Source organism: Ambystoma mexicanum, chromosome 1p (genome assembly GCF_040938575.1).
Source record: "Ambystoma mexicanum isolate Mex_15411 chromosome 1p, UKY_AmexF1_1, whole genome shotgun sequence".
NCBI lineage: Eukaryota > Metazoa > Chordata > Amphibia > Caudata > Ambystomatidae > Ambystoma > Ambystoma mexicanum.
This window is the reverse complement of record NC_090921.1, coordinates 693090970-693110280: the sequence shown is the minus strand read 5'-3', so window position 1 is coordinate 693110280 and position 19311 is coordinate 693090970. Positions and strand designations below refer to the sequence as shown.

Sequence of the window (19311 nt, the reverse complement as noted above, 5' to 3'; positions counted from 1 at the left end):
GTAATACACTTACCCTGCTGAAATCGCGTGTTAAACTTCCCCGCACCCCAGAAATACACATACCCTGCTGAAATCGCGTGTGGAACTTCCCACGCACCCCTGTAATACACGTACCCTGCTGAAATCGCGTGTAAAACTTCCCTGCACCCCAGAAATACACGTACCCTGCTGAAATCGCGTGTAGAACTTCCCGCGCACCCCTGTAATACACGTACCCTGCTGAAATCGTGTGGTAAACTTCCCCGCACCCCAGAAATACACAGACCCTGATGAAATCGTGTGTAGAACTTCCCCGCACCCCCAAAATACACGTGCCCTGCTGGAATCGCGTGTGGAACTTTACGCGCACCCCTGTAATACACGTACCCTGCTGAAATTGCGTGTTAAACTTCCCCGCACCCCAGAAATACACGTACCCTTGTGAAATCGCGTGTGGAACTTCACACGCACCCCTGTAATACACGTACCCTGCTGGAATTGCGTGTTAAACTTCCCCGCACCCCTGAAATACACGTACCCTGCTGAAATCGCGTGTAAACTTCACCGCACCCCAGAAATACACGTACCCTGTTGAAATCGCGTGTGGAACTTCCCGCGCACCCCAGTAATACACGTACCCTGCTGAAATCGCGTGTAAAACTTCTCCGCACCCCAGAAATACACATACCCTGCTGAAATTGCGTGTGGAACTTCCAGCGCACCCCTGTAATACACGTACCCTGCTGAAATTGCGTATTAGACTTCCCTGCACCCCCGAAATACACGCACCCTGCTGAAATCATGTGTGGAACTTCCCGCGCACCCCTGTAATATACGTACCCTGCTGAAATCGCGTGTTAAACTTCCCCGCCCCCCAGAAATACACGTACCCTGATGAAATCGCGTGTAGAACCTCCCCGCACCCCCGAAATACACGTACCCTGCTGAAATCGCGTGTGAAACTTCCCGCGCACCCCTGTAATACACGTACCCTGCTGAAATCGCGTGTTAAACTTCCCCGCACCCCAGAAATACACATACCCTGCTGAAATTGCGTGTGGAACTTCCCGCGCACCCCTGTAATACACGTACCCTGCTGAAATCGCGTGTTAAACTTCCCCGCACCCCAGAAATACACGTACCCTGCTGAAATTGCGTGTGGAACTTCCCGCGCACCCCAGTAATATACGTACCCTGCTGAAATTGCGTGTTAGACTTCCCCGCACCCCTGAAATACACGTACCCTGCTGTAATTGCGTGTGGAACTTCCCGCGCACCCCTGTAATACACGTTCCCCACTCGGTGTTTGCTGTTTGCCAGCCCTGTATACTGGTTGCGCTGAATTGGGAATTTTGATGGCTTTTCCTTGCGCGAGGGCATTCTTGGGGGCGTAACTGGCGCTGCTGCAGGGTCGCTGCACCACTCTGCGCCACGGCTGGTTTTGGAGGGTAAAATCCATGAATACTCTGTGCGCGGATATCGATTTTAGCGCACGCGGCTGGCGCAGACATTCGCATGCGCACACTGTGCGCCAGCCGCGTGCGCCACTTTTGTGCGAAATTCTATGAATTACCCTGTTAATCATAACAAAAGATCATGTGAAACGGTAACCTTTTGCATTGTTTAATAAAGGCATTCTTTATATGGTAGAGTGAAAAGTGACATTCTCCCAAAAAACACAAATGCACTTAGCACACCAAACGTGGACATATGAATACTATTCAGATAATGCACACTTCTTTTTTGTCAACATATTTTATGGCAACTAGTTTTTCTGTATGTGCTTTCAGTATAAAATGGGCCTTTTCAAGCTCTTGTCAACAAGAAAGGTTCTTTAATGGACCATTCTTTTTTTTTTAAAAATGAGTGTGAAGCAAGAGATGAACACAGATACACTGCGATCTGTGTGCTACTTCCTCTTGCTGTGTCCTGTGAGGGCAGGCATTGTTCATGTTCTAAATTAGAACATAAATGTCCTGGAGTTAACTTCCCACAGACATCACTTTATGCTTTCTTATCTTCACTTCAATGACTCTTGCTGCTAATGAAACTTAGTTTATAACACTTAGTAGCAGTTTGGCACCACAAGAGTGATGATTGAAGACAAGAAAGCGGATATTGACAGCTGGGGAAGTAATTGTACTTGTTGCGGTTTTTGTATGCTTATTACCCCTATTAACTTAACAAGTGCAATAATAAGCCCTTAATAGGGGTAATAAGCGATCAAAAGCCGCAACATGTGACCTCCAAATATTATGAGCGATTTAGGGCAAAAAGAAGCCCAAAATCGCTTATGATAAGCGTCAACACGTCCTACGTGTAAACGTCATGACGCCGTAACGGCATTTCTTGAAATACGGTAGAATATCTTAAAGGCATTTCATTAAGCATCGGCAGACTTTTAAAAATACAATGCTATTGGGTCCCATAGGGACTTTAAATTTGTGTTTCACTTGATAATGAAAGCAACACACGTTTCAGTTTCTAGGTAGTATCAGGCGAGTGCGTGGGATCCAGCTCTTGTGGTGAATTTTATATGCATTTCTTTTTCGTTCTAACCCTTTTGTTATATTGTTAAGAGCCGCCCTTTTGCAACCTCTTGAAATGCACGTTGAAGTGAGAGGCTGCAGCTGAAGCTGTAATTTGTTGCATTGTACTTATCACCAGTTGAAATCAAAAATTGTAAGTACGTGACTTTTTAAACATCTGGTATTAAAATTAAACGGGCCAGCCTGTTGTTGGCATCGTAGCTGCTCCAAAGCACGTTTGCGGTACAGTTCAGGCGTGCCCGCAGAGGCAGTAACTGCTGTGTAACTACTACACCATGTGCTGGTGTAAGTCACCTGCGCTTGCTGATGATTGCAGGCGTGTACTGTCTCCAGTTCCAGTGCCTACTTTGAAAGCAATGATTCCCCAGGGCCAGTGGCTGCATAGCCGTTACTTTCTCTCGGTTTAATGACTCTTCTATGGATAATAACTGCAGGCACAGTGTCTGTGCTAGGTCTAATTACCAGGCTGCAGACACAGAAACAACACCCCTATGAATATCAGCAAACGCTACCTCTCTAGCACTAATGGTATCATCCTTTGGCTGGAGCCAATGAGTGCAGACACAATACCTGCCCAGGAGCTAATGACTTCCGATACAGTACATACCAGCTCATCAGCTACATCTGACAATGTTTGCCCTGTGACAAATAATTACAGACACAGTACCGGATGTTGTATACCGATTCCAGACAAAGTACCTGCCTTGGAATTATTGACGTTTGATACTAGGGTACCTGATAAACCGTTACATATGACAGAATATCTGAATGATGGCATGCACAGTACGTACTCTGGGTCTAACGGTTCGAGTCACAGTATCTACTCTGGAGCTAATTGTATTTAACACATTACCTGTTCATGAGCAAATCTGGGGTTAATGACTGCAGAAACAGTAAAAACCCCATGCATCCTTTCCTTCTCTTGTGTTCTTTCGCCGTCATAATTCCCCTCTGACACCCCGAACCACACTCTGAAATTAACGTACAGTGTAAAGAAGTGATCAGTAGGGATAAACCATCGTGCGACGATTTTCAAAACGTGTTTGGTGCAGCTGATGGAACGCTCATTCACTTCACTTGCGCCAAAAAGGTGGTGAACCGTGCATAAAGGACATTTAAATGTGTGCATCATAGTTGTGAACATTGAGGAGCTCTTTTCCCACCAAATGCACAACTGCACAAGGCAGAGTGGAAAGGGGGTCCTGGGCATTTTCAAGAAAATCCCCAATTATCAAAAGAGGTGCACTTTTCAAAGCATAGGGGAACAATACATTTTCCTGTGCCTATTTGGAACAGGTGCGGGGGATATAAGATGGATGGGAAGGTAACTTCTAATCCTCTCATGCAATAAGTGAGTGAACGCTGTGTGTGAAATAAGCGAGTGACTGTTGAGTCAAACAATTTGCGTGCGTGCGTGTGTTTGTGCTGGGCCAGGGAGCTGATTTTGGCTGGTGAGGGCAGCACAGTAACAGTGTACTTTGAATAAAATAAAAAGTATTTTATTGGCCTTTTCAACAGTAAGAACACATGTAACCCCCCTTCTCCCTCACCCCTGACCCCCTCTATCCCAACACATGTAACCAACAACGCACCCAACCCTGTCCCTCTGAGTCCATAAACTCTGTAGATGGCTCCTGGTCCCAAGTTTCTGTGAGTGGCCAGCTCTCTCGCCAGCCAGTGTACAGGCCCTTGCATGGTTTGAGAAACCCCCCAGCCCCCACCAATAGTCCTGGCCTCCCCTAGAAACTTCAGCCATGTATCCTCCAAGCTTCCTCTGAAGGCCCCCTAAGTCCTGCTGCAGATGATTAAGGACAATGTCCCATTCCGAGAGAATGCTTCAGTGATCCCTTTGCATCGAGTAGGTCACCCACTCCAGTGCCACAAAGTTCCAGATTTTAATAACCCATTCATGTTCTGTGCGGGCAGCTTTTTGTTTTCATTTGTGTGCCACCACAAACATTGCCACCACTATCAGGATGACGTATGTCTTTCTTTGAGCTTTTGAGGGTAGATTTTCCAGAACCCGGCCATTTCCATGACAGCTATCCATATGTTGTATGGCATCTGACTCTCATAAATACTATTAATTGTTGCATGGATCATGTCCCAATAAGGCTGTATGATTGGGCATTCTCACCAGATATGCTTCCACAATCCCTGTTCCCCACATCCCTCCAGCAGAGCGCTGACCCAGTTGAGTAGAATTGATGTAGTTTTTCTGGGGTTAGATGCCATTGCACCATTATCTTAACCCACATCTCCTGAATCTGGATGGCCTACTTGAGCTTGGGGACATCTTCTTATAACTGAGTCCAAAGTTCCCCCTATAGCGGCTGTCCCACTGCAGTTTCCCACTGCTTCATAAAGTGACATGCTGGCCCCTTGCCCCATCTGCTATAATCCCATATAACGCTCCCGCCAAATACCTGTCCCCGTGTCCATCGTAACAAACCGTTCATAGGGCGTGAGATCCCTGGTGGGGGTCGCTGACCTGACCATTGTGTTCATAAGCCAGTGCCTCAGTTGAGAGTAGCAATACCTCTTCCCCCTCATCTAGCCCGAAAGTCCTGCTTGCACTGTGCAAAGGATTTAATGTCCTGACCCGAGAATATGTCATGTAGTTTGCAGCACCCGGCTGCCTCCTGCTCCTTGAAGGCACCCCTTTCCATACCCAGTGTGAACTTGTGGATTCCTAAACAGTGACATCAGCGGGAGGGGAAGGTGGTCAAGTTCACCCTCCGCAACAGCTCATCCAATAAATTGCCCCAATAGGGCCCCTATCCTGCTACAGTACATGTTTGCAGGTCTATTCCACTTGGGTCGCCACAACACCTCGTCCAGTGTCAAGCCCACCACCGCTTTGGCCATTCGACAACAGACCACCCCGCAATCGCCCCTGAACCAATCCCTGATCACTCTGATTGGAGCCGCAAGAAAATGGAGGTGGAAGCTTGGCGCTCACAGTCCTCTCTTGCTTTTGGGAGACATTAGCATCTACATAGCTACCCTGGGTCTCTTGCGGTTCCAAATAAATGACCACCCATCTTTTTGAAGGGTCCTGAAGAAACCCTGGGGATACCCTACTGGCAGGGCCGTGAAATGACATAGGATTTTTGGCAAAATCACAATTTTAAGGACATTTATCCTCCCCATCCAGGATATTGATAAGGGCACCGATTCCACCAGCAGCCAGTGCAGCTTTTCCACTAAAGGCAGGTAGTTAGCATGGTAAAGAGCACCCAGAGAACCATTAATCTGGGCACCCAAACATCTAATACCTGTTTCCGCCCACCTATAGATTACAATACCTTGCAATTCCTGAACCTTTTCTGAGGGGGCAGTCACGTTTAATAACTCTGACTTGTGGGCATTTATTTTTAACCCTACCACCTCCTCAAAGAGAATACGTTCCCACGAGATCTCTGGACATGAGGTTTCTGGTTCTGTGATCAAGAGGTGCATGTCATCAGCAAACACTGCAAATATATGCTCCTCACCCCCAAAGGGAATCCCACAAAATATCCGGGGATTCCCTAATGCTGGCCAAGAGTGGCTCCATGTGGATGCTGTATAAGAGCGGTGAGAGCGGGCAACACTGCTTAGTGCCTTGTGAGACTGTGATCCTCTGGGACAGTTGCCCGTTGATTGCCAGGCGCAAGGAGGGGGTTTGGTAGTTAGGTCTTACCATTGACAGGAATTTAGAACCGAATCCCATAACCTCCATGCTATGGAAGAGGAATTGCTTCCCGGCCAGTAGGCGGGTTTGGGGTGTAACATAGAATGGTATCAAGTAGTGGTCTCCACACCATTGGTGTAGGTGGCGCAGCTGCGCATAGTCTTTCACTGCAGAAAATTGCATCCAGGGTGTGTCCGGTGTTGTGGGTGGATCCATTTACTATTTGCTTGAACTGCAAGGTTTCCAGGAGTGTACTCGTTTTCTTTTTCAAACCATATGTTGAAATCTCTCAGTATGACTAGGTTGTCGTGGTGGGTTGATGGCATGGCAGGCTCGTCTATTATTTTTTAAAAACTTTTTACAAAGTTGGGGTTGTAAGGTGGTCTGTAGATCAGGAGGAATACTATGTTGGATTGGTGGTTGAGTTCTATCTTGATGAGGAGGGATTCATAGTCTTCCGCGTTGGTTGTGATGATTCTGGATGCTCAGATGGTGTATATTTGCGATTCCGCCTCCTCTTCGGTTTTCTCTGTTGGCGTGTATTCATTTATAATTTTCGCATATTGCTTCATTCGCGGTGGCTTTATAGTTGTCTGATAGCTAGGTTTCTGTAAGGAAGAGCACGCCTGTGCCTCCTTCGCTTATGAAGTCATGGATTCCTTCGCCATGGATCTAACGTTGAGGATGCTGCAGTGTAGTTTGCTTGATTTCCCTTTCAGGTTGTTAGTATTGTTTGTTCTGACCGGTGTGTTGGGTTCCCGTTCCTGGTGGGTTTTACCCGGTTGAGTCCGTTTGGTGGGGTGGTTCTTTGTTGGCCAGTCTCTTCGAGTAGATGGATCAGGTTTATGGCGGGTTGGTTGGTTCCGGGTGGTAAATAGGGTAGCTACCCTTCTGTTGTTCCAGTCTTGGTGATGTAGGGGGTGCAGAGTGTGATGGATTCCAACTTGTCCTTTGTTCTGGTTGGGGTATTGTCCATGGTGGAGACCGGGTTGGGATGGTTTATTAGTTTATTTTATTTATTTGTAACATGCACCAAACCCTGAGGTAACCGGGCGCAGGAACTTTTAGAGTTTTACAGGCATACAAATGATTACAACAAAACAGAAAGTGCGGATAGATCAGTGGTTACAGGAAGGTCGAGATTGATACAATACGGACACATACAAGTAGTTGTTGTGTTCAGTTTGGTGTCCTGGTTGGGTCTGTATTTGTGACGCGTGTTTGCTGTCAGTTTGTTGTTGCTGTACTGTTTTTGCTTACCACAGTGTTGTATGTGTATTTGCTCTTGTTATTTGTATGTCTCCTTGGGCCATCTGGGATGTTTATTGTCGAGTTTTTTGGGGTTGTGGGATCATGCTGGTCGGTGCCTTCCCAAGTGGTTTGGGTTGTCTTATTTCTGTTATCTGTACTGGCTTCTTTGTCTTTCTTGTGGCGAGGCATGATGTGTGGGTTGTGTTCCTTTTGAGTGGGTGTTCTCTTTCGCTTAGTGTTTTTCCTGGTCTTTTGGTTTTAGTCTTTGTTTTTTGTTGTTGCTTGTATTCGGTAAATTGTGGGTAGATGAGACCTCGGTTGATGGGACTTTGTGGTTCCGTTTGTTTATTGCTTCTTTCTTTTTTGGTTCCTATGTGTTTTATATTTTTTATCCTGGAGATCCTTTTGATTATGGTTGTTTGATTGTTGGATTATGCAAAAAGAAAACATGAATACTGTGTGAATGAATATATGTGAATACTGGCATATATTGGTGCAGTCGGCATGGAAATGTATTCATTGTGAGGGTGCTGGGTGCCTGCTTTTGACTGGGATGGCAAAGGATTCTCACCCAGGGGGTGCATGCTATGTTTAGGCCTCTGGCTTCAACTTTGGCCCAACATAGTCTCAAGCTTTACCCTTGCCATATTTGGGGTCATTTAGCACAAGTGCAGAATTACAGTCTATATTAGTCCGCATGTCATCCTATAAACTCTGCTCTTAAGTATCAGTATGTCATCCCCAAATCATCAAGAACAAACATGTTTCATGGCGATGCTCTTGAAGCGATCAGCAAGTCATCCTAAAAGCATGAGGAACAAAGTTTTCTAAAATAAAAATGATGTTGGCATATTCAATAAGTCATCCTAAGCTCGTCCCCAAATCACCACCCACTATTCTGAGACACTTGCTGATGACCTTAACAGCGTGATGACATCTGATGATGTGGGAATGACTTGTAGTGTAGTTCGATGATCATTAGATGACTCCAGGATAGTCTCTAAAGTCATCATAAAGTCATCCTTTTAGACCAGAAGTGTTTTGCAGTTGGGGCATTGCAATAGTCTAAGTGACTAGTAACTAAGGCTCTTATTACAACTTTACACTTGCACATGGGCATGAATAGACAAATTCTCTATCAAGAATGGTGAATATGGTCGTAAAAAGTAAAGGAATGGTAACCAGAAAAAAATAAAAGTAGTGAGACACCGTTCCCGCTGACTTCGCTCACTGATCCTCACCAGATGTTTAAGTGTCTTGACCCTGGTCCGAACCTTCTGGGTTCCAATCCGCTCTCGGAAATGTTTAAGCAGGTCAAGAACACTGAAACGCTATTTGGGTAAAAATCAATTCCCAAGATAGGTGGAGACACTTTTGGCTGGATCCCAGATCCTGGAAAATCCAACCCAAGGACCAGCAATTGATGTATACCACCTTAGGTCCCCTTCAAATTACTAAGGGTATAGAGTAAAGGAAAGTTGAGGTGTGGCTGATGTTGGAAGACCATCTCAGGTGTGAATGGGAAAAGAGACCAGGTTTGACAATTTACGATTTCGAAGCCAGGGAGCAACAGTCAGAGTTGTCCCAAGACCAGGGGTGGAGCCAGCCCCAAAATTTTCAGGGTGGCTGGTTGGCATTTTTGAAAGCTTGTGTAAGGGGCTATTGTGCTTGTAATCCCCCCAAACTCCCTGGCCCTCTGCACCTAGGAGGCTGAATAGATGTATGGGCCAGATTCTCAAAATTCTGCGCTAATTAATGAAAGGAGGGCAGAGAATGCACTGGTTTCATTTATGCAACTTTCAGAAATGCCCAGGTCACCTTGTTCCCGTAGGTGACCTGCATTTAAAGATAGGCTGGGCAATAGTGCAAAGATACGCTGTGCAGCCCCCTTGCATATATTGGTGTTGGGAGTGTGTTCCTGACAGTAATGTACAGGCTCCCAACAACCACCCGGTTGCTGGGAGCGCATTTCACAGAAACTGTTAAAGGGCCTCTCTCTGTGAAATGCAGAGCAAAAAAAGCATTTCCATTCCTGTTTGGGGGATGTATATGCAAGTGTGACAGCCGCGACTCAAACCGTGGCTGTCACACTTATAAAATAAATAATAATCATGCTCTGGGTCAGAATTAGTCCTGATGTGTTCCTCTTTCAAAGGGGCATGGGATGACCATAACTTCAGGGCATTTAAATGCGCGTCCAGTTTTTGAATTTGGGATGCACTTTTAAATGGGCCACATCTGATGCACTTAAGATACTCATTCAAATGCCCTTTGTGCATTGGGCTGCTTCTTGCAACAAAACACATTTTGAAAATCTGCCCCTTTGAATTTATTTGGCCCATTAGATACATCTTTTTTTTTAACTTTGTTTATTTTAAATCAAGGCAGAATGATAGGTACAGACATTATATGCAGTGGTTATATCGGCAAGTTGACCCCCAGTCCTTTATCCCCCCTGCGTCCTCTCCCTCCACCCTCCCCCTGGTCCATATGTCCCATAGGCTCTGTGAGCGGGCTCCCCCCTCCCGGGCAGTCCGGATTGAGCCTCAGCGACTGTGTCTTCCTCCGGGCTCTCCTGGTTTTTTAAGATCCAGTGGGCCCTGGTGGGTTTGTAGGTCAGGGCGGGGAAGCGCTGGTCAAATTACAGCACTGGAGCCCAGATGTTCTGGAAGCGATGTAGAGTTCCCACTTGTGCTGCCGTCACCTTCTCCGCTATCAGAATGTCCCATAGTTTGGTCCACCATTGGGCAATGTGGGGGCCTTCCGGGGTCTTCCAGGTTCGGGCCACCACCGTTTTCCCTGCTAGTAGGCAGTGAGTTAGTAGTTTCGCTCTGGGTCCGGAGCGCGGGTAGATCCCGGGGATTGGGGCTCCCAGCAAGATCGGTTCTGGTTTCAAGGGAATCATTGTTCCGGTAATTTGTGAGATGGACTCTAGGCAAGCTTTCCAGAATGGTTGGATCTTCGGGCAGTCCCACCACATGTGGAAGAAAGAGCCTGGGTGGCCGCATCCTCTCCAGCAAGAGTGGTCCACCTGGGGGTTCATATGGTGAAGTCTGAGGGGCGAATAGTACCACCGCAGCGTGATCTTATACGCACATTCCCTGTTGGTGATGCAGGTGGACGAGGTATGTGTTCTGGTCCATATGTCAACCCAGGTTTGATCCTCTATCGGGTGACCCAGGTCCGCTTCCCATTGGGCCATGCATCGGGTTCTTGTGGTCAGGAAGTCGCTTAGAAAGCGTCTGTACAGGGTGGATACACTGCCGCGGGTTGGAAGGTCTCCTAGGGTGAGTTCTAGGGCAGTGGGAGGGCGCGTTGCTGCTTGCAAGGTTTGGGGATGCGAGCACCAATGACGTAGTTGGATATATGTGAATCCATCCCGTTCCTGGAGTTGGAACTTCTCCTTGCATTGGGCGAATGTGAGAGGTCTCTCCCCCATATACAGCTGGTCTATGGTCTCCAGCCCACCTTTGATCCAATTACGAAAATTGCGAGGATTCGTACCCGGTGTGAACATTGGGTTATGAAAGACCGGGGAAAGTGGGCTCAGTCCTCTTGGCACTCCCTTTCGTTTTAGCACCCAGTCCCAAGTGCTGAGGGTGTGTTTAGTTGATAGCAGGAGCTCTCCCCAATGGGTCCTGAGGGGGGGCGGGATGTGTGGTAGAAATCGCAGGGGTAGGGGTGCCCGTGATTGTTCCAGCTCCACCCATCTGGGGCGGTTTGTCGTATTTTGCCAGACCTGGACCCGGGCCAGTTGGGCTACCACTCTGTAGGCCCGTAGGTCTGGGACCCCCAGCCCTCTCAATTTGGGACTCCCCAGCATAGTTCTGAGGGATTCTCGCTTTCCTACCTCTCCAGATAAAGTTCAGCATTCTCCTCTGGATCCCTCGGAGAGTTGGCGTGGGGATTGCCACCGGTAATGAGGCGCATGTGTATAGGAATCTCGGAAGGAGGTTCATCTTGCATGCAGTGATGCGCCCGAGCAGAGAGATCTCTTGGGTCTCCCATCGCTTCAAGTCGCCTTCCAGTTCCTTGAAGAGTCGGGGAAAGTTGGCTTTGTATGTCTCCCTTGGGTCAGCCGGGATGTAGACCCCCAAATAGGGGATGGCGCTCCTTTCCCATGTTATCACGCACATCTTAGTCAACGGTTCTCGTTCTGCTGAGGTGAGGCCAATTCCCAAAGCGGATGATTTATCGAAATTTATGGTGAGGCCTGAGACTTCGCCATAGCTGATGATTTTGCGTATCGCGTGTTCAAGGGCCTCCGAAATCGTAAGCAAAATGTCATCCGCGTACAGGGCGAGTTTATGGTGTGTGGGGCCACTTTGTATGCCCTTGATTTGGTCATTCCGCCTAATTTTATGTGCGGGGCTCCATGGTGAGTGCAAAGAGAAAGGGCGACAGTGGACAGCCTTGCCGGGTTCCGCATGACAAGGGGATTGGGGCCGAGTTGTGGCCGTTGATCCTCAGGCTTGTTTTAAGGCAATCGTAGTTAGCTAGAACCATTGTTTGGAAAGCCGGTCCAAAGCCGAAGGCCCCTAGGGTGTGTCTCATAAACGTCCAATCCACCTTATCAAACGCTTTAGCTGCGTCGAGAGCCACCAAGACTAATTATTGGGAGTTCCAGGAGGCGAGGTCCACCAGGTTCAGGGTTCTCCGGATATTATCACCTGCTGTCCGGTGCAGGATAAAACCAGCCTGGTCGGGGTGGATGATCTTCGGCAGGATGCGATTCAAATGGGTTGCCAGAATTTTTGAGTATATGTTCGCATCGCTTTTTAAGAGTGCGATTGGTCTGTAAGAAGTTATGCTTCTTGGGTCTTTTCCAGGTTTGGGTAGGAGGATGGTGGTTGATTCCTGCATCGATGGGGTCACCGCCCCCATTTCCCTGAAGGAGTTGAATAGGGTAATTAGATGGGGGGTCAGTTGTGCTCTGAATAGCTTATAGAACCTGCTTGAGAAGCCGTCCGGGCCTGGGGCCCGTGTTTTGAGTGATTTGATGGCCTCCTCAATTTCCTCCCCCGTGATGGGCTCCTCCAGTTCGTCTCTTGTTGCGTCGGAGAGCCGGGGCACTTCTGCCTGCTGCAGGTATTCCTTCTGTTGTGATAGGTTTCGTGGGGTTGCCTTCATGATTTGGGCCAAGTAATCTATTGCGAGGCGTTGCTTCTCAGGCTCTGAGTATAGTGTGACCCCGTTGGCGTCCCGCAGGCCCATGATCGCGTTGATGCGTCTCTGCTTGGCTAGTTTGGCCACCAGGAACTTGTTCGCCTTGTTGCCCTTCGCATAATATGACTGTTTGGCCTTCGCCATAAGTTGGGCGGTTTGTTCCGCGTAGTGGGCTTCCAGTTTTTTCCGTGCCGCACGGATGATCCGTTGTGTTTTGGGGGACCAGCCTTTCTCCTTATGGAGTGCCTCGGCCTCTCTTAGTTCGTCCTCTAGGGCCGTCCGGGTCTGTCGTCTATCTCTATGGTAGGCCGCACCTTGGGCTATCAGGGAGCCCCTGATTACTGCCTTCATGGCATCCCAGTTGTTCGCTAGTGAGGTGTCTGAGGCTGGGTTTTCCTTAAAGAAGTTACTTATTCCTGTTGCGATCTTGTCTCTGGTGGCCATGTCGTTAAGGATCGGGTCGTAGAGCATCCATTTACGCGGGATGTTGGGGTTAGGGTTATGAACCCGGAGTTCCAGAAGCACTGGGGCATGGTCGGAGATCGCTCTTGTGCCGATGGTGACCTTTTGACTGAGGGCAACGTATGTGGGGAGATCAGGAACAAATCGATCCTTGAGAAGGTGCGATGGACAAAAGAGTAAAAGGAGAAATCTTTTTCGTCAGGGTGAAACACCCGCCATGAGTCTATTATCTCCAGAGTCCTGAAGAAACGAAGGAGGCTGAGTGCTTGGGCAAAGTCGCCTGGAGTCGGGGGGTGTGAACGGTCTTTGGTGCGGTCGGGAACCCCGTTGAAGTCCCCGCCGACGATTGTTTGGCCCTCCACAAAGCTAGCGAGAGATGTACCCAAGGCGTCATAGAAGTGTGACTGTCCGGTGTTGGGAGCGTATACTGAGATAAGGGTATACAGGTCTCCTATCAGGAGGCATTTGATCGCTGTAAATCGGCCTTCTGGGCATATTTTCGTTTCCAGAATCTGTGGGTTCAAGTCTTTCCTGAAGAGAATCGCCATACCTCCTTTTTTACTTGTGCCCGAAGCGAAGAATTGGAGCGGGAATAGCCGGGATCGAAGGCGAGATACATCTGCCGGCAGCAGGTGGGTCTCTTGAAGCATAGCTATCGCTGCCTCTTCGTCGTGAAGTTTTAGTAGAATTGCCCTTCTCTTGTTGGGGGAGTTCAGGCCATTAACATTCAGGGAGAGGATCCGAAGCGACTGAAGTTGCTCTGAAGGCTCATTCTCCGTTCCTTGGGTTAGGGGGGGGTCCTGGGGTGGAGGTTCAACTGCCATGTCTGTTAGGGAACTCTTGGTATCATTCTGCACTTGAGGTTTTAATGCGGAGTCCCAACGGGGGACTGCAACTTTAACAGGGAGGTAGATCGACATTGTCAGTACGGTCATACCAAAGGCCAACAGGGCCAACTGTCCCATCATATATCGAGTACTGTGGGTTCCCAAGGAACAAGAGATGGAAAGTATCCTTGGGGTGGGTATGAACCATGGGTGTGGCCCGCCGCCACCGTGTTTAAAGTTGCAATTTTAGGTGGCGGGTCCTGCTTCAAGCAGGGGTATCTGTGTCCTGGCTTACTTGCTGACTGAGCCTGGGACCATGGAAGCGTCCCCGTTCATCTCTTTCTGTTATTCCGCTGGGTCGACGACCAAGGCGTGCGTTTGGGTTTTGGAGAGGGAGGCGGTCCAGAGTCTTCGGTCCCTTCTAGGATTGGCGTGGCAGGATCTCGGGGTGAGGTCGGGTGCAAGATTTTCTCTGCGTCTTCCAAGTGGCTGATTCGGCATAGGGTGCCATTATATGTGAACTGGAGAGCTGTCGGAAACAGCCATCTCTAACGGATCTGTTGTTCCTGGAGGAACAATGTCAGAGGCCGAAGTGCTCTTCTTTTCTGAAGAGTGAGTGGTGAGAGGTCCTGGTAGATTTGAAGTGGCGTGCTCTGAAAAGTGATCTCTTCTCCTTGGCGACTGATTGCTGATATTGCCTCTTTCGTCGTAAAGAAGTGGATCCTGGTAATCACATCCGGAGGGGGGTCCGAATCTGTCCCACGGCGCGGGCGGAGTCTGTGGGTCCGGTCCAGTAGGAGCTGTGATTTGTCCAGATCCGGGAGTAAGGCCTCAAAGAAGCTTCCCACGTAGTCCGCTAGCTTGTTGTCGGGGACAGAGGAGGAGATACCCCGAATGCGGAGGTTATTGCGACGAGCCCTGTTTTCGAGGTCTTCATGTTTGAATTCCAGGATCTCGCATTTGTGATGCAGGGAATCGATGGATTTTTGCATTTTCCCCAGTGTGGTAGCGTGATCCTGGGAATGGTCCTTGATCTCTCCGAACCTCTGCTCGAGTTCTGTGACCCTCTGATCCGTTTGGTCAACTTTAGCGGTGAGTTCCCAGAGGCAGGCGCGGAACTCAGATTTGATGTCCGCCATGAAGGCTATCAGGTCTCCTTTGGTGGCGAGAGCGCCCCTGTCCTCTTGTGGCTTCTGTGGGGTCAGTTTAGGAGGATCCTGTTTCTTGGGTTTCTCTGGAGCTGTGAACATGGCGGAGATATCTGTGCCCTTGCTCGCCTTCGTCTGCCTCGACATGCTGCTCGTGTCAGGCGGTCTCAATTAAGAGGGTAGCAGCGAGGCCCAGGACGGCGGGAGACCGCAGTCGGAGAGCTTCGCCCCCTCGACCCCCGCTCTGGACTAGGTCTGGGTGAGTGGGCAGGGGCGCCCCAGGAAACGTTGGTATGGGGAGAGGGTCTCCGTCGGGTCTGATGCAAGATGGCCGCGGGGGTCCCGACTCGTTCTGCGTAGCGGGGGGAGGGGTGGAGGCCTGCTCTCTTGGTCTCTCCGGGTGTATGTAAGCCGTAGCCGCCGGGGCAGCAACCCGGAGTGTTCCGGGCCGCCTTTGTGCGAATCGAATGATTCTGTTTTAAGTACCGCTCTCCTTCACCAACCCCCCGGCGTCCTAGGGCCCCGCTACCGACGAGTGCGGCGTGTGCTGCTGGGTTCCGGATTGGCGGCCATCGTGGTTTCTTCGGTCGAAGACGGGGAAGAAGTTCAGCCGCTAAATTCTGGTAGAACGCCTCCTCGGTCGAAGGCTATGTTTAGCCAGGTTGTGCCATGTCGGTTCCGGTCGCTGTAGATGGCATTGGCGACGTGGAACCCTGCTTAGAACCGCCGGAATTCGACGGCGGCGGCGGGCATCCCACGGGCGACCTCAGAGGAGCGACCACATCGATGGCGCTCCAAGCCACGCCCCCCATTAGATACATCTTTAACCCCAACTCACAGACTGTTTAGTTAAACAAAGTGATGCTAATTATGGGAGACATGGGCCATCTTAAAGCTGAGCCCCGGAGTTAAGCTTTTAGTAAATCTTGGTGCTCTACTGATCTTTCTTGGGAACGCGTTTGTCCTCTGCCACTGTACGTTTGTTGCGGACACAGTCACATTAAAAGTAGACAATAACAGTTTTCTGCAGTGAGAAATTTGACAGACTCTTGCCATCAGAGACCTGGGCTGAGCATCATAGCCGAGTGAAGCCTTCTTCCTCAAAGTGGGGGGCCTTAGCCATCCCACGTCTTAGGCTAGCGTTACCCATGGCCAAGACACAGAGATCCCAGGCAGCCATCGTGCCCAAGACATCGGCATACATGTCCTGTACTTCCTTTCTTAAGTCCTACATTTTCCTGCAGAGTCGGGGGCAGGGGAATGAGCATGCAGGACAGTTGCACCCTGATTGCCCTAGGTAACTCCTATGCAAGTAACCTACACTCATAAAAACATATACCTGTGCTGCTGCCGCTCCTTTCTTGCCTTTTACATCCCCTCACATCTTGAAATGCATTGCTTTTGATTTGCACTTTACCTCGGAATTGGATGCTACGTTGTGGTGATCTTAGTTTGTACGGTTCCATTAATAGTTTTATATATATATTTGTTAGTTTGCTCTGTTGTCATACCATGGTTGTTCTACTGGTTTCTCCAAAATGTATCCCTTTTTTTACTAAAAGGTTACAGAAGAAGCAGCACTGACCATGGGAGTGAAGAAGAAGAAATCTGAGGAGAAAGCAAAAAATACATTAAGATCTCCAGAGTCAAGACTACCACAACAGGAAAGTAGCAAAGCAGAAAAGAGTAGATTAAAAAAGCAAACAAAAGCCTTGAAGCTGACAAAATCCACTCCAGCTGAAGACCCTTGCGGAGAAGAAGCAGTGGACGAGCAGATCTCGAGCCCCAAGAATAAGCACCCTGGAGGCAACACCTCTGCTGAAACAGACCAGAAAGCTATTAAAGAGAAATATCCACCGAGGTTGGATCCAAAGTCTATTGGATATTTCCGAAGAGTGGACGATACCCTACAGCAGAAGTTTGATTCAGAGGAGGAGAAAAGTAGGTACTGGTGAAGCAAAAATATATTCTACACCTTCTTGGCTGATTGATTCAGTGATCATTTATGTTTTGATGACTTAGGGGGGGTGGGGCATTTTTAATTAGAACAAATTGCATGGAGGGGCTCTTGGGGAATTGCAGGCCTCCAGATAAGCGTTGTACAAGGCCTTTTTACACATTAAAATCTTGTACACGCGACCCATTTTATCTTTCCATTCTCATATAAGCACCAGTTGGGAGCAGAGGGCAGGCGACTTGACAGACACAAGAATACATTCTTTCAATGTCTGCATGGAGCAGTGTCTGAAGCACGTGTATAGGCTGCTGTTTCTGAAAGGCTCAGCTCACACAGTGAGATAAGGAAGGGTTTGTTTCTGTGGGAATTCTGTTGTGTTTTGTGTCTGTTAATGCTGTGGTAGAGAACCGTTATGCATAAGGATGCATTTTAAGAGCTTATCAGTAATTAGATTAACAGTTTCAATTGGCAAGCATCCTCTGTAACAAACCAATTGTGATTTTTTTTTTTTCTTTTCAGTAAATACATGCTTGCATTACACAAAGGTATTTTATCGGAGTTCCTGTGTTATGTACATTTGTCACCAAGATGCATCTATTTTCATCATACACATTAATATATAGAACGTTTTCCACAAATGTAATGCATTGTTTGAAGCCAGACATCTCTCATACACAACTTTTTATGTGTTCTATTCATGTTCAAGTTTAGTCATGTTCGGAATTGCCTCTGCAAGAGTGTAAAAAGTAAGCAAAAGGTAAGTCCTTTTTATTGTTACAATTTAATGTACATTGTACACTCCAATTATAAAAGCAGTGTGTAAAATATTCCCTCATCAAAACCTATCTAGTTGAAACATTTATTCAACCGTAGCTTGGACTCGGTAAACGGCACTATAACTGTACCTATTCTTCGCATGCAGGGGAAGCTCAGTGTGTTAGTGCTCATCTGTTCAATTTGTGAGCGGGTGCTTTTGCGATGTGGACCACAGCCACATGATGATAATTTCCATAATTGTAACTTTTTGCACGTGTTGTCTGGATGTCTATTACTTTTTTTACTCTCTTGCAAAGGATATTTTTGAGGGGACATCATTACATTGAACCCTTAAAATCACATTCACTCTCAAAGTTTAAAAATAGGGAGTTAACTACTCAAAATATTATCTGCAGCACCGATTGCATTCCTAGAAATCCAGTACATTTATACCAGGATCAAAATCAGAAGATGGTAAGGGCTTTCCCCTTTGACAGGTGGAGTAGGTTAGAGCCGTGGAAACGTACATTTTTTTTCAAAACGCAATCGGGGGAATTGGTTAGGATATAGTATACCTTTTATAAGGGTGTAGGCCCTACTGTTGGGTACTAAATACATTATATCACACACAAACAGACATGGAGATTTTTACTTCCTTTGGCATAAGTCAATCAACAGCAAACACTGAATGTGTCCGCTTGCACTGTCCCTAGTAAGAAGCAGACACTATCCCTGTAGGGTGGTGATATCCCTAGGCCAGAGCTGGTGCGCCGCATATCTAATAGGACAGGGCAGAGAGGAACTAATGTAATGTAAAGGTGAAGTGCTGTCATTAAGAATTTACCCCAGAGGTCTGCAACCTTTGTCTCTCCAGATGTTTATGGACGACAACTATCACCAGCCTTAGCCATCATAGTGCACGCTGAAGGATCAAGGGAGTCCTAGTGCAAATCTGGACAGCTGCAGGTTGCAGACCCCTGATTCACTCAAAGCCAAAATGCAGCGGTTTACCGAAGACTCATGTGCAGTGCATTGTCCTCCTTTAAAGCAAACGCTACCCAAATGAGCCCAGTTAATTTAAATTTGGTGTGTTTACCCTCGCTTTTACTTGTTCCTTTTTCTATGCCTTCCAGATTGTTATGTGTGCTCCAAAAGCGAAAAACGCTGTAGTATATCAAAATCCTGGTCAGAGGACTAATAGTACATTAATAGCTGCTAACTTGTATGTGCGTTTTTTTAAAGCGCTCACACAGCCCAAGGGCATCAAGGCGCTGCATTTAATGAGTGCTTTAGCCAAAGCCCTTTGCAGAAATAAGTACGCTACCATTTTTTATCTTTACATGTGCAGATAACTGTTTTGGAAGAGGAAAGTCAGAGCAAGAGATTTTACTGTGAGTTTGGTTAAGAGCCAAGGTCTTCTGGGCGCTGAATCACTGATAATGTAGTAATTCTATTTGGTTTCAATTATTAATGCGATGAAAGAAAAGTATTGTCACTTGTTTTTTTTCCCCCATAGGTCGAGGAGTGATTTAGCACACTT

At 47.8% G+C, this 19311-nt stretch overlaps 1 protein-coding gene across 4 annotated transcripts in view; it reads left to right on the top strand.

Annotated features, from left to right (window-relative positions):
- Positions 1 to 2383: 2383 nt before the first annotated feature.
- Positions 2384 to 19311, top strand: part of NOP9 (NOP9 nucleolar protein) — a 466866-nt gene continuing 449938 nt past the window's right edge. For 3 of the 4 annotated variants that reach the window (XM_069649902.1, XM_069649900.1, XM_069649887.1), the window contains exons 1-2: positions 2384 to 2504; positions 16621 to 16999. In XM_069649902.1, the coding sequence (XP_069506003.1) occupies positions 16645 to 16999 (355 nt within the window). In that variant the 5' untranslated portion in view covers positions 2384 to 2504; positions 16621 to 16644. Of the gene's footprint in view, positions 2662 to 16620; positions 17000 to 19311 lie in introns of all 4 variants that reach the window. The other variant, XM_069649892.1, reaches the window with a different exon arrangement.